Source organism: Triturus cristatus, chromosome 12 (assembly GCF_964204655.1).
Source record: "Triturus cristatus chromosome 12, aTriCri1.1, whole genome shotgun sequence".
NCBI lineage: Eukaryota > Metazoa > Chordata > Amphibia > Caudata > Salamandridae > Triturus > Triturus cristatus.
Window position 1 is genome coordinate 839,541,152 of NC_140595.1, and position 17,188 is coordinate 839,558,339.

At 47.3% G+C, this 17,188-nt stretch overlaps 1 protein-coding gene across 1 annotated transcript in view; it reads left to right on the top strand.

Moving 5' to 3' along the window:
- Window positions 1–17,188, top strand: part of LOC146783028 (immunoglobulin kappa light chain-like) — a 71,891-nt gene that overhangs the window by 21,258 nt on the left and 33,445 nt on the right. The window contains exon 2 of the mRNA XM_085637601.1: window positions 8,745–9,104. Coding sequence (XP_085493727.1) covers window positions 8,745–9,104 — 360 coding nt within the window. The remainder of the gene's footprint in view (window positions 1–8,744; window positions 9,105–17,188) is intronic.

Below are 17,188 nucleotides of genomic sequence, written 5' to 3' on the forward strand. Positions count from 1 at the left end.
GAATGCATTATGCACACAAGGGGCACATCACAGCCTGTCCTCCTAGGTAACTATCTACATGGATGCATTAGCCATACAAGGATACATCACATCCTGTCCTTCCAGGTACATATATACATGGATGCATTAGTCACACAAGGGGTACATCACAGCCTGTCCTCCCAGGTACATACATACATGGATGCATTAGCCACACAAGGGGTACATCACAGCCTGTCCTCCCAGGTACATATATACAGACCTGGCCACACAAGGACACATCATAGCCTGTCCTCCCAGGTTCATATATACACGGATGCATTAGGCACACAAGGGGTACATCACAGCCTGTCCTCCCAGGTACATACGTACATGGATGCATTAGCCACACAAAGGCTACATAATAGCCTATCCTCCCAGGTACATATATACATGGATGCATTAGCCAGACAAAGGGTACATCACAGCCTGTCCTCCCAGGTACATATATACACGGATGCATTACGCACACAAGGGGTACCTCACAACCTGTCCTCCCAGGTACATATATACATGGATGCATTAGCCATACAAGGGTACATCACAGCCTGTCCTCCCAGGTGAATACGTACATGGATGCATTAGCCATACAAGGGCACATCAGAGCGTGTCCACCCAGGTACATATCTACATGGATGCACAAGCCATACAAGGACACATTACAACCTGTCCTGCCAGGTACATACGTACATGCATGCATTGGCTACACAAGGGGTACATTACAACCTGTCGTGCCAGGTACATATATACATGGATGCATTAGCTACACAAGGGGTACATCACAGCCTGTCCTCCCAGATGCATACGTACATGGACGCATTAGCCATAAAAGGACACATCACAGCATGTCCTCCCACATATATATACATAGATACATTGCCCATACAAGGGACACATCAAGGCCAGTTCTCACAAGTATGTACACTGCATGCATGGCTCATACAAAGGTACATCACAGCCTGTCCACCCAGGCACATATATAAATGGATGCATTAGCCATACAATGACACATCACGGGCTGTCCTCCCAGGTACATATATATAAATGGATGCATTAGCTACACAAGGGGTACATTACAACCTGTACTCCCAGGTACATATATAAATGGATGCATTAGCCATACCAGGACACATTACAACCTGTCCTGCCAGGTACATACGTACATGGATGAATTAGCCACACAAGGGGTACATTACAACAACCTGTCCTCCCAGGTACATATATACATGGATGCATTAACCATACAAGGGGTACATCACAACCTGTCCTGCCAGGTACATACGTACATGGATGCATTAGCTACACAAGGGATACATTACAACCTGTCCTGCAGGTACATACATACATGGATGGATTAACAATACGAGGGTACATCGCAGCCTGTCTACCCAGGTACATATATACATACGTGGCCACACAAGGACATATCACAACCTGTCCTGCCAGGTACATATATACACGGATGCATTAGGCACACAAGGGGTACATCACAGCCTGTCCTCCCAGGTACATACATACATGGATGCATTAGCCACACAAGGGGTACATCACAGCCTGTCCTCCCAGGTACATATATACATACCTGACCACACAAGGACACATCACAGCCTTTCCTCCCAGGTACATATATACACGGATGCATTACGCACACAGGGGGTACCTCACAACCTGTCCTCCCAGGTACATATATACATGGATGCATTAGCCATACAAGGGTACATCACAGCCTGTCCTCCCAGGTAAATACGTACATGGATGCATTAGCCATACAAGGGCACATCAGAGCGTGTCCACCCAGGTACATATCTACATGGATGCACAAGCCATACAAGGACACATTACAACCTGTCCTGCCAGGTACCTACGTACATGCATGCATTGGTTACACAAGGGGTACATTACAACCTGTCGTGCCAGGTACATATATACATGGATGCATTAGCTACACAAGGGGAACATCACAGCCTGTCCTCCCAGATGCATACGTACATGGACGCATTAGCCATAAAAGGACACATCACAGCATGTCCTCCCACATATATATACATAGATACATTGCCCATACAAGGGACACATCAAGGCCAGTTCTCACAAGTATGTACACTGCATGCATGGCTCATACAAAGGTACATCACAGCCTGTCCACCCAGGCACATATCTAAATGGATGCATTAGCCATACAATGACACATCACGGGCTGTCCTCCCAGGTACATATATATAAATGGATGCATTAGCTACACAAGGGGTACATTACAACCTGTACTCCCAGGTACATATATAAATGGATGCATTAGCCATACCAGGACACATTACAACCTGTCCTGCCAGGTACATACGTACATGGATGAATTAGCCACACAATGGGTACATTACATCAACCTGTCCTCCCAGGTACATATATACATGGATGCATTAACCATACAAGGGGTACATCACAACCTGTCCTGCCAGGTACATACGTACATGGATGCATTAGGTACACAAGGGATACATTCCAACCTGTCCTGCAGGTACATACATACATGGATGCATTAACAATACGAGGGTACATCGCAGCCTGGCCACCCAGGTACATATATACATACGTGGCCACACAAGGACATATCACAACCTGTCCTGCCAGGTACATATATACATGGATGCATTAGCCATACAAGGACAAATGACAGCCTGTCCACCCAGGTACATATCTACATATCTGGCCACACAAGAACACATCACAACCTGTCCTGCCAGGTACATACGTACATGGATGCATTAGCTACATAAGGGGTACATTACAACCTGTCCTGCCAGGTACATACGTACATGGATGCATTAGCCACACGAGGGGTTCATTACAACCTGTCCTCCCAGGTACATATATACATGGATGCATTAGCCATTTAAGGGCAAATCACAGCTTGTCCTCTGACATATATATACACAGATACATTGCCCATACAAGTGACCCATCATGGCCATTTCTCCCAAGTATGTACACATGCATGCATGGCTCATACAAGGGTACATCACGACCTGTCCTCCCATGTACATATATACATGGACGCATTAGCCATACAAGGGTACATCACAGCCTGACTCCCAGATACATGCGTACATGGATGCATTAGCCATACAAGGACACATCACAGCCTGTCCTCCCAGGTACACATATGCATGGATGCATTAGCCACACAAGGGCTACATAACAGCCTGTCCTCCAAGGTACATATATACATGGATGCATTAGCCACACAAGGGGTACATCACAGCCTGTCCCCCCAGGTACATATATACATACCTGGCTACACAAGGACACATCACAGCCTGTCCTCCCAGGTACATATATACATGGACGCATTAGGCACACAAGGGGCACATCACAGCCTGTCCTCCTAGGTACATATCTACTGGATGCATTAGCCATACAAGGATACATCACATCCCGTCCTTCCAGGTACATATATACATGGATGCATTAGTCTAACAAAGGGGTACATCACAGCCTGTCCTCCCAGGTACATATATACACGGATGCATTAGGCACACAAGGGGTACATCACAGCCTGTTCTCCCAGGTACATATATACATGGATGCATTAGCCATACAAGGGTACATCAAAGCCTGTCCTCCCAGGTACACATATACATACCTGGCCACACAAGGACACATTGCAGCCTGTCCTCCCAGATACATATATACATGGATGCATTAGGCACACAAGGGGTACATCACAGCCTGTCCTCCCAGGTACATGTATACATGGATGCATTAGCCATACAAGGACACATCACAGCCTGTCCTCCCAGGTGCATATATACATGGATGCATTAGACACCCAAGGGGTTCATGACAGCCTGTCCTTCCAGGTACACATAGACATGGATGCATTAGCCACACAAGGGCTACATAATAGCCTGTCCTCCCAGGTACATATGTACATGGATGCATTAGCCAGACAAAGGGTACATCACAGCCTGTCCTCCCAGGTACATATATACATACCTGGTCACAAAAGGACACATTACAGCCTGTCCTCCCAGGTACATATATACATGGATGCAATAGGCGCACAAGGGTACATCACAGCCTGTCCTCCCAGGTACATACGTACGTGGATGCATTAGCAATAAAAGGGCACATCAGAGCCTGTCCTCCCAGGTACATATATACATGGATGCATTAGCCATACAAGGGTGCATCAAATCCTGTCCTCCATGGTACATATATACATACCTGGCCACACAAGGACACATTACAGCCTGTCCTCCCAGGTACATATATACATGGATGCATTAGGCACACAAGGGGTACATCACAGCCTGTCCTCCCAGGTACATGTATACATTGATGCATTAGCCATACAAGGACACATCACAGCCTGTCCTCCCAGGTGCATATATACATGGATGCATTAGACACCCAAGGGCTTCATAACAGCCTGTCCTTCCAGGTACACATAGACATATTTGCATTAGCCACACAAGGGCTACATAACAGCCTGTCCTCCCAGGTACATATATACATGGATGCATTAGCCACACAAGGGGTACATCACAGCCTGTCCTCCCAGGTACATTTATACATACCTGGCCACACAAGGACACATTACAGCCTGTCCTCCCAGGTACATATATTCATGGATGCATTAGGCACACAAGGGGTACATCACAGCCTGTCCTCCCAGGTACATACATACATGGATGCATTAGCCATACAAGGGCACATCAGAGCCTGTCCACCCAGGTACATATCTACATGGATGCACTCGCCATACAAGGACACATTACAAACTGTCCTGCCAGGTACATACGAACATGCATGCATTGGCTACACAAGGGGTACATTACAACCTGTCGTGCCAGGTAGATATATACATGGATGCATTAGGTACACAAGGGGTACATCACAGCCTGTCCTTCCAGGTGCATATGTACATGGACGCATTAGCCATAAAACGACACATCACAGCGTGTCCTCCCACATATATATACATAGATACATTGCCCATACAAGGGACACATCAAGGCCATGTCTCACAAGTATGTACACTGCATGCATGGCTCATACAAGGGTACATCACAGCCTGTCCACCCAGGTACATATATAAATGGATGCATTAGCCATACAAGGACACATCATGGGCTGTCCTCCCATGTACATATATAAATGGATGCATTAGCTACACAAGGGATACATTACAACCTGTACTCCCAGGTACATATATAAATGGATGCATTAGCCATACCAGGACACATTACAAACTGTCCTGCCAGGTACATACGTACATGGATGCATTAGCCACACAAGGGGTACATTACAAAAACCTGTCCTCCCAGGTACATATATACATGGATGCATTAACCATACAAGGGGTACATCACAACCTGTCCTGCCAGGTACATACGTACATGGATGCATTAGCTACACAAGGGGTACATTAGAACCTGTCCTGCCAGGTACATACGTACATGGATGCATTAACCATACAAGGGTACATCGCAGCCTGTCCACCCAGGTACATATATTCATACCTGGCCACACAAGGACACATCACAACCTGTCCTGTCAGGTACATATATACATGGATGCATTAGCCATACGAGGACAAATCACAGCCTGTCCACCCAGGTACATATATACATATCTGGCCACACATGGACACATGACAACCTGTCCTGCCAGGTACATACGTACATGGATGCATTAGCTACATAAGGGGTACATTACAACCTGTCCTCCCAGATACATACGTACATGGATGCATTAGCCACACAAGGGCACATCACAGCTTGTCCTCTGACATATATATATACATAGATACATTGCCCATACAAGGGACCCATCATGGCCATTTCTCCCAAGTATGTACACATGCATGCATGGCTCATACAAGGGTACATCACGGCCTGTCCTCCCATGTACATATATACATGGACGCATTAGCCATACAAGGGTAAATCAAAGTCTGACTCCCAGGTACATGCGTACATGGATGCATTAGCCATACAAGGACACATCACAGCCTGTCCTCCTAGGTACATATATACATACCTGGCCACACAAGGACACATCACAGCCTGTCCTCCCAGGTACATATATACATAGAGGCATTAGGCACACAAGGGGCACATCACAGCCTGTCCTCCTAGGTACATATCCACATGGGTGCATTAGCCATACAAGGATACATCACATCCTGTCCTTCCAGGTACATATATACATGGATGCATTAGTCACACAAGGGGTACATCACAGCCTGTCCTCCCAGGTACATACATACATGGATGCATTAGCCACAAAAGGGAGACATCACAGCCTGTCCTCCCAGGTACATATATACATACCTGGCCACACAAGGACACATCACAGCCTGTCCTCCCAGGTACATATATACACGGATGCATTAGGCACACAAGCGGTACATCACAGCCTGTCCTCCCAGGTACATATATACATGGATGCATTAGCCATACTAGGGTACATCAAAGCCTGTCCTCCCAGGTACATATATACATACCTGGCCACACAAGGACACATTGCAGCCTGTCCTCCCAGGTACATGTATACATGGATGCATTAGGCACACAAGGGGTACATCACAGCCTGTCCTCCCAGGTACGGGTATACATGGATGCATGCGCTATACAAGGACACATCACAGCCTGTCCTTCCAGGTGCATATATACATGGATGCATTAGGCACCCAAGGGGTTCATGACAACCTGTCCTCCCAGGTACACATATACATGGATGCATTAGCCACACAAGGGCAACATATAAGCCTGTCCTCCCAGGTACATATATACATACCTGGCCACACAAGGACACATCACAGCCTGTCCTCCCAGGTACATATATACATGGATGCATTAGGCCCACAAGCAGTACATCACAGCGTGTCCTCCCATGTACATATATACATGGATGCATTAGCCATACTAGGGTACATCAAAGCCTGTCCTCCCAGGTACATATATACATACCTGGCCACACAAGGACACATTACAGCCTGTCCTCCCAGGTACATATATACATGGATGCATTAGCCACACAAGGGCTACATAACAGCCTGTCCTCCCAGGTACATATCTACATGGATGCACTAGCCATACAAGGACACATTGCAACCTGTCCTGCCAGGTACATACGTACATGCATGCATTGGCTACACAAGGGTACATTACAACCTGTCGTGCCAGGTAGATATATACATGGATGCATTAGCTACACAAGGGGTACATCACAGCCTGTCCTTCCAGGTGCATACGTACATGGACGCATTAGCCATAAAAGGACACATCACAGCGTGTCCTCCCACATATATATACATAGATACATTGGCCATACAAGGGACACATCAAGGCCAGTTCTCACAAGTATGTACACTGCATGCATGGCTCATACAAAGGTACATCACAGCCTGTCCACCCAGGCACATATATAAATGGATGCATTAGCCATACAAGGATACATCATGGGCTGTCCGCCCATGTACATATATAAATGGATGCATTAGCTACACAAGGGGTACATTACAACCTGTACTCCCAGGTACATATATAAAAGGATGCATTAGCCACACAAGGGGTACATTACAACAACATGTCCTCCCAGGTACATATATACATGGATGCATTAACCATACAAGGGGTACATCACAACCTGTCCTGCTAGGTACATACGTACATGGATGCATTAACCATACAAGGGTACATCGCAGCCTGTTCACCCAGGTACATATATACATACCTGGTCACTCAAGGACACATTACAACCTGTCCTGCCAGGTAAATACATACATGGATGCATTAGCCATACGAGGACAAATCACAGCCTGTCCACCCAGGTACATATATACATTTCTGGTCACACAAGGACACATCACAACCTGTCCTGCCAGGTACATACGTATATGGATGCATTAGCAACATAAGGGGTACATTACAACCTGACCTGCCAGGTACATACGTACATGGATGCATTAGCTACACAAGGGGTACATCACAACCTGTCCTCCCAGGTACATACATACATGGATGCATTAGCCACACAAGGACGCATCCCAGCTTGTCCTCCCACATATATGCACATAGATACATTGCCCATACAAGGTACACATCACGGCCAGTTTTCCCAGGTATGTACACATGCATGCATGGCTCATACAAGGGTACATCACAGCCTGTCCACCCAGGTACATATATAAATGGATGCATAAGCCACACAAGGGGTACATCAGAGCCTGTCCTCCCGGTACATATGTACATGGATGCATTAGCCATACAAGGACACATCACAGCCTGTCCTCCCAGGCACATGCGTACATAGATGCATGAGCTACACAAGGGGTACCTCACAGCCTGTCCACACAGGTACATATATAAATTGATGCATTAGCCCCACGCAAGGGGTACATCAGAGCCTGTCCTCCCAGGTACATATATAAATGGATGCCTTAGCCACACAAGGGGTACATCACAGCCTGCCCCCCCCCCCCCCCAGGTATTTAGACATGGATGTATTTCTCATACAAGCAGTACATCAAAGCTTGTCCCTTCCAGGTATCGCCACAGTGCTACATTAACCGGGCAAGAGGTATTTACAGGCTGTCCCGCCTATGAATGTATACAGAGACGCATTGACTCTCCATGGATGGTAAAGTGGTCCTTCCACGCATGTGCAATGGGTCAGGTGACTGTTGTCTCCCCACCAGCTTCATCGTGTGCTTCCTTTCACAGGTATCAAGGCCAGAGAGTCACCCACCTTAATGCAGCCTCTGCCATCATTCACCACCGGAGGGCGGCACCCCAAGATCACGTGCTCCTTGAGCGGGAGCAGCGTGACTGACCACGTGCTCTCATGGTACAAGCAACCTGACCATCATGGCCTGAGCTTCCTGGTGAGCCACCGGGAGCGGGGCAAGCCAAGCTATGGCGAAGGCATCAGCGAGCGCTTCCTGCCGGGCATCGAGAAGGAGTCCAAGATCTTCACACTGACCATTGGGAACACCGAGCGAAGTGACGAGGGCACGTACTATTGCGCCATCTGGTACAGCAACCAGCACATCTTTGGTGACGGTACTCGTGTCATCTACAAAGGTGAGTCCAAGTCAAGGCAAGGTGGCTTCCATCTTATTACCTTTGCCAATCTTGTATACACCTAAGTCCAGGTCAAAGCTTGGGTGGCGGTGGGTATATCTGTACACCTGAGTACAAGTCAAAGCTTAGGGGGTACACTGATACATCTGAGCTTAAGTCAAAGCTTGAGGGGGGTACATCTGTACAACTGAGTCCAAGTCAAGGCTAAGCAGTCTTCATCTTACTACAGTGTCCAAGCCAGGAAAGTGGGGGGACACATATGCACACCTGAGTCTAAGTCAATGCTTGAGCAGGGCAATATATACATCTGAGCTCAAGTCAAGCTTGGGGGGCTACATCTCTACAACTGAGTCCAAGTCAAGGCTAGGCAGCCTCCATCTTACTGCAGTGTCCAAGCCAGGGAAGTGGGGGACACATATGCACACCCGAGTCTAAGTCGATGCTTGAGCAGGGTAATCTATACAACTGCGCTCAAGTCAATCTTGGGGGGCTACATCTCTACAACTGAGTCCAAGTCAAGGCTAGGCAGCCTCCATCGTACTACTGTGTACAAGCCAGGGAAGTGGGGGGGGGGGGCACATATGTACAGCTGAGTCTAAGTCAATGATTGAGCAGGGTAATCTGTACAACTGAGCTCAGGTCAAGCTTGAGGGGGTTATATCTATACAACTGAGCTCAAGTCACACTTGGGGGGGACTATATCTAACCAACTGAGCCCCAGTTAAAGCTCAAGGGGTCTATAACTATAACACTAAACCCAAGTCAAGCTTTAGGGTGGCTTTATCTATGCAACTGAGCCCCCGTTAAAGCTTGGGGGGGTACATCCTTTCAACCGAGTCCAAGTCAAGGCTAGGTGTCGTCCATTTTCCTACTTTGCCCAATCCTGTGTACACCTAGGTCGAAGTCAAAGCTAGAAGGGGGTACATTTCTGTAACTGAGTCCAAGTCAAAGTTAGAAGGGAGTACATCTGTATAACTGAGTCCAACTCAAAGCTAGAAAGGGGGAACAGCTGTATAACTGAATCCAAGTCAAAGCTAGAAGGGGGTACATCTGTATAACTGAGTGAGTCCAAGTCAAAGCTAGAAGGGAGTAGTACATCTGTATAACTGAGTCCAACTCAAAGCTAGAAAGGGGGAACAGCTGTATAACTGAGTCCAAGTCAAAGCTAGAAGGGAGTAGTACATATGTATAACTGAGTCGAAGTCAAAGCTAGAAGGGAGTAGTACATCTGTATAACTGAGTCCAAGTCAAAGACAGAAGGGGGTACATCTGTATAACTGAGTCCAAGTCAAAGCTAGAAGGGGGTACATCTGTATAACTGAGTCCAAGTCAAAGCTAGTAGGGAATACATCTATAGAACTGAGTCCATGTCAATCCGTGGGGGGTGGCTACATCTGTACAGCTGAGCCCAGATCACAGCTTAGGGTGGGGGTTACATCTGTACAACTGAACCCAATGTAAATATTGTGGGGGGTACATTTTTACATCTGCGTCTAAGTCAAAGTTTGTGTGTGTGCGTGGGGGGGGGTGAATCTGTAGACCGAAGTCGAAGTCAAAGCTTGGGGAGGCGGCAGATCTGCACTGAAGTCCAAGACAGTGTGGGGGGTGGGGCAGGCGGCACATCTGTACAACTGCGTCCAAGTCAAAAAAATCTAGAAGTAGTTTCTGATCAGGGGTAGATATAAAACTTTCTTTGTTCTTCGTGAACGAAAATACCAAATAAAGTCACCCATTTAAATGAAGCGATCTCACCCAAAGTTATCTCTCACCCTTGTAATTGTGCCCAGTCAGATGAGTTAACCTGTGGTTAAACCCTCCGCAATGTGGGTGTAAAGACACAACTCAATCAAAGATCCACCATGGAGTGCCTGCTCAGGGTACCAAAGATCACACACTGTCAGTCTGCCCGAAGTTGTTCGTGACACAAAGTGTTAGTAGCTCTCTGAGCTGCATCACAGCCCTTGTGTGTGTTCTGTGAATGTGCACTTGCCACAAAAGATCAGCCTCGTAAAGTGGTTCTTTTTTCTTTTTCAATGTATTGTTCAGGTCTCCCATTTCCAGTTGTAGCTGGACTTCTACTAAGTCCCATTCCAACCCTGCTCCATTCCGTTGAAAAACCAACCTGTGGCGTACCCCACATTCAGCCCGTACCCACCTTACAAAGTCCCATAACCATTGCTTTCGAGTGGGCAGCCGCTTGGACATCCATCTCGGTGCTACACACTTCTTTGCCACAATGAGGCCGAGTTCCAATACCTTCTCCGCATATTCAGTGTGTTTATTACAGGTGACTAGTCCCAGCGAGCACATCTGGATCGTTGGCTGTAGTTGCAATTCGTTTAGTGTCTCTAAGATCTGAGTAACCCCAAAAGGCTCTCACACCCGGGCATGTCCACCACATCTGAATATAGGTTCCCTCTGTCCGTCTACATTTGGGGCACTGTTCCGATCTGGAGGACTCTAGTCTGTGTATCCACTATGACGTCATGTAATCCCTATGTACGCATTTTTAATATATATCAAATCAATTTTTTTATTGTTTTAGTTAGTTAAAACCATAACAATATACTAAACATAATTCTAATACATTTTTAAAAGTTATACAAAAGAGATTTATTTTTCTTTTATAAACATCAATTCCTTCACAATACTTTTAATACTTTGCATATTTAAATGTGAAAGGTGACAATTGGAATAAAATCAAGACACAATAATCTTTTTTATAAAACAGTCTCCAAGGGGGCCGGCTAGGGTTACAACCTTAATTCATGGGGCTATTTACCATATTAGTGTAAATCCGGCAGCAGTAAAAAGCTGGTCATTGTAAAATATATGCCCTCCAGTTTGCTGGTCTGTTTCTCCACTTGGAAAGGTCTTGACTAATTTACGGTACAGAGTTAGAAATTTGACCAGGTTACAATTCAGCTGTGCGTCATTTGGATCAAGGCATTTTAATATCGCTGCTCTGCAGGTGCGAATTTCACTTGTATTAAAATATTTTTTCAATAACCAAATGCGATATGATTTTAAGTTAGGGCAGACGCAGATTAAATGAGTTAGATCCTGCTTAGGTGCACCTCAAAGACTGCATGCTTTCAGGCCTTTATATTGCCAGCTTGGTTGATCAGCATTTGTTGGAATTGTACCAAGACGTAGTGCTACGAACTTTGGGGCACATTTACAAGCGCCTTGCGCCACTTTTGCGTCACTTTTCCCCATATTAAAAGTGACGCAAAAGTGCCGCAAGGGGCTTGTAAATCTGCCCCTATGTTTTCAAATGCGGTGCATATGTCTGGCCAAGATACATTCCAGGTTTCAATTTTGTGTTTTAATATATATTTTTTTCAGGGGTGCATTGCTTACAACTCTCCTGCAGTTACCAAATAAAGATGTCCAGTCCCCTTCCCTGAACAATTGACATCCTTAGCATGGGAAATGTTAAGTAGTGAGTGTAGGGAGGTGGAATCTGACTGCATGGTTACCCCCACTTTTTCCTGGTGTTTTGCTGGTTTTTGACTTAGTCTGACTGGGATCCTGCTAACCAGGACCCCAGTTTATCTGCTTTCTCCCTAAATTGGTTGTGAATGTACTTTAGGTACACCCCAGATTGGATACTGGGGGACCCTTATCGATCCCTAGTATATGGTATACTATGTACCCAGGGCATAGGTACCCCAAAGGCCTACCAGGGGCTGAAGCATGTATTATGCCACCCCTGAGAGACCATTCAAAATGACACAACAGGTCTGCTACAGCAGCCTGTGTAAGGTGGTGCATGCACCCCTTACTTAGACATAGGTTCACTATATGTATTCTAAATCACTGCACAAGTAAACCTAACAGTCACCCCTATGGCAGGCCTTATCAATCCTGAAGGCAGGGTGCTTGGTTTTCATGTGAGAGGGTGCCCCTGCATGAGCAGAGCCCCTCTGCAGCCTTCGGAACGTATTTTCTGGGGTTGTTTGTGATGCAGTCAACCATATATATTTAAGTGCATTATAACCTTGCGGTAAATGCTAACATTAAAACGGCTGCTTAGAAACATGTCATGTTTGGTGTCAAACACCTTGGAATTATACCTCCTCACCAGTAACTGGGGGGGGGGGGGGGGGGATATAATGCCACCCTTCTAGGGAGACTTATGTGAAACACCGGTACACCCGTACCAGCCTTCTCGACCTTGGCATCACAAAATGGATGCTGCCAGCCACAGACACGAGTCTGCCCTCCTGCTGCTGAGACAAGCTTGAGCAGGGGAAGGCTTGACAATAGGTTTCCTGTCACAGGGAGGTGTGACCACCTCCCAGACAAGATTTAGTGTATTGGAGCTGGGTGGGTGCACTCTGAGAGTGTTTGAAAGTCTGCACTGGGGCACATTTGGTGTCCCTGTGCATAGTCCAGTTCAAACAGCTTGCAGGAGCTATTTGCTCCTGCTCTGGCGCGAAACTGGACTAAGGACATGAGTGTAGCCACCTCTCTGTCCTGACCCTCCCATTGGTGGGCCCCCAGAGTTTGTCCAACCCCTTCCTTGGGTATAAAGTAGGAACCCCTGACTACAGGACTTTAGATTTCACCTGGACTAAACTCTGCAAGCAGAAACCAAGTATTTCGATGAACTACACTTCGCTGGACGACTGAAGTATCTCCCTTGGAATAAAGGAGTTACTCCCCTGCAGCAGCAGGCACCTTAACGCATCTGACAGGTTTGCATCTCCCGAGCTCCTGAGGAGTCTGAAGATTTCTGCAACACAGGTGGTGGGCTCCCGAGCATCCCTGAGGTTGATCTGCGCTCTCAGCAATTCTGAGACCAGTATCCCTCGTGGGGACCGTGCAACCCGAACCCCTGTGCACTGTGTACTTTTGCAGCAGGACATGCTTTTTGGCAATCCCTGAGACTGTGCTTTGGGCCACGTGTAGTCCTGACCCCGAGAAGTATTTCTACTGAAGATTTCCGGCCTACACTCCACGAGTGTTCCATGGGCTGGTATTTTGTGATTCAGCTTGTTTCCTCTGCCCGCATGAGTTACAATTGCCAAGTGTGAGAAGTTGGCCTGGTATATGCTGTTCACTAGTTATAGTGGCCACCTTGCACCAGTACAATTCAACTCTTATGGTAGTAGGTTTAAGACAACCTTTAAAGAAAGCTATCCTAGTGGTAGCTGTGGAGAGCAGCCTTCAGGCTAACTCTCTGAGGAATGTAAAGCAGCTTGTTTTACCTTGTTATCTCTTGAATTACTAAATGAAAGGACACCAGACATGTATATATATCAAATATATATGTATTTATTACTAGACACAATCTACTAATCTCTTTAAGAGATTAGAAATCAGGAACATATGCACAAATCAACATTTCACAATAAGTTAAGCACAAATATGGCTGTGGCCCTAGGGGCGTACCAGACCATATACTAAAAAAGAGACTTAGAGATAACGACTTGCAAAGGGACAAGGCCTAGGGCCTTCAGAAGTGCTGGGGCCTCACTAATCCACCAAAGGCAGGTAAGTAAAGGACCCACGGGAGACGCATGCAGTGTGAGAACACAGCCGCTGATCCAAATTGACTTCAATGGAGCAAGTCGCGGTTGGAAATTTAGAGTTTTAGGGTACTTCGGGAGAGTCTACAAGCAAGTCACTTACAGGGTAAGTAGTTCTAGAGCCAACACACACAGGAGCACCGTAGTGCACGAGTTACCTCACCCAGGGAAGCCGGGTGCATAGGTGTCTTTTGGTGTCGGGTCGCTGCGTCGTTTTCAATGGAAGCCAAAGAAGACTTGCTGCTTGTGAAGACAGGAGAAGTGTCCGGTGGAATCCAAGGCTGGATTCAGAAAAAGGAAGACCTGAAAGCAGAAGAGACAGTGTTCAAAGTCACTTGGCAATGACCCGGGGCAAGGAAGCTGAATGTCCACAGTCGTCGGATGATTTCAGGTGATCACGGGTGTCTTGACTCTTCAGCCACGAGGTCCAGGAGATGTCGACGACAACCTGGATCTGGATTCGACGTTTCCCACAAAGTTTGCAGCTTACTGCGGTGTCGGTGACCAGATTGGAGCCAACAAGCCTTGGTAACAACAAGTCTCGTGGAAAGGATAAAAAGTCAGTGGTGCAGACCAGCAAGGTCTGAGGGACTCACCCAGCAAGGGTAAGTCAGGGCAGGCCTGGTGCAATCAGGGGAGCCCTTTGGAACTGTAGAAAAGTCTTCTGGGGACCCACAAGCAAGCCAGCAAGGGATCGCGAAGATGCGATGGGAGGATTCACCCAACAGGGGCTCACGGTCACTCGGGACAGGGTAGGCCTCTGATCTTCAGAGGGATTCCTGCTGGAGGCTTGGACCACATGTGGTCCAATGCACAGGTTTGTAGAACGTTGTGAAGGGGTTGCACTCGAAAATAGTGCACGGTACACAGGGATTGGGGTTCCTCGTCACTCATGTGGTCCACTTGCCTCAGCGTCACTGGGGACTCACGATGGCCTTGGAGAAGTCAGGAAATCCTCTTCCTGGGCTGCAGGGACTTTGAACTCCGGCGGGAGTGGGAAAGATTGCGACCGGTGATTACAAGTTTTGGTGCCTGCCAAGCAGGGGAGTCACTCCTTGACTCCAAGGGAGATTCTTCCGTCTTCCAGAGGAAGTGGAACGTCGAAGGTCCAGGACTCTTCTTCAGAGAGTCGTCCAGGGATATCTAGTTTCCAATGGCAAGGGTTCCCTATCTTATACTGAAAGGAAGGGAGGGACTAGCTCTATGACCCCACCTATGGGAGGGTCAAGGGAGTGGGTGGCTACACCCACTTCCCTTTGTCCAGTTTCGCACCAGAGCAGGGGCAGGTAGCCCATGAGCCGGTTTGAACTGGTGTATGCACAAAGGAGCCTACTACTCCCTCAGTGCAGGATTTCAAAGCACTCTAGGAGTGCACCCACCCAGCCCCAGTACACTAAACCCTGTCTGGGAGGTGGTCACACCTCCCTGTGACAGGATACCTATTGTTGGGCTTCCTCCACTGCGAGTTTCGCTCATCAGCAGGAGGGCAGCCCAGTGTCTGTGACTGGTGGCATCCATTTTGTGATGTTAAATCAATGAGGACATTGTTCCGGGTTGGAGGTGAGAAATATACACCTGCTCAACTAGGAGGAAGAAAGATCAGAGAGTAAGAAGGAAAAAGGGGGGGTCGAGACAGTGGAAGGGGGAGAGAGGTGAAGGTGAAAGAGACAAAGAGGTATCCCCGGTATCAAGGACCCAGTCCCGAAGGGGAAGGCTCAATATTGCCTCTCAATTGACCTCACACACCCCGAAGGATGTCATGCTTCATCATCGGGCTTTTTTTGCTCCTCGTCGGGCCGGCACTGCAATGCCCGACGGTCCCCCGACGGTACCCCGAAGGGTCTCTTTCGCAGAGATTTTTTAAAGAGAAAAGCCGATAGGTGAGTGCGAGTGTGTGGGATAAAAAAGGGAGGGGGTTGGTCCAAAAAGTTAGTGATTACGTGCGTGCAAAGGTATGTGGATAAAATTACCTAGGGGAGTCCAAATGAAGTAATTTAATATTGTGGGACCCCTGGTAGGATAAAAAGACCCAGAGGTCAGTGAGTCACTTGTGGGCGCAATGTGCCCGTGTAACTCAAAATCAGGTCGACATGTTTCATGCCTCCTTAGCCTAAAAAGATCAATGGCGTTTCTTCAGGACCTAGCTATTGTGGATGGTTATGCACGGTGTAAATGGGGGTTCCGGGTTTGAATAAGGTAACCCGTGTGAGCGTGAAGGTGTGCTTGGGTGGATACTGCAAGGTTCAATGACCTAGTGTGCAGTCTATGTCTAAGTTACATTTCTTAGAATGACCCAAGACTCGTGATACCCTCGTGTGCATGATCGAGGGTTTCCTAGGCTTGACCGTTGGTTGCCCGCACCCTATTTGGGTTGCGTCGGGTGCCGGCTCATTCCGCACCTACCCTCTATCAACGGCTGCCTGTGATGCCAGGGCTCTTCAGGATTCTACAGCGTTTCCACAGTAGGTACATGTCTATCCCTATGGAAGGGTGGGATCATACTCCCACACCAGTTACTGGTGTGGGGGTATGATTCCAAAGTGTTTG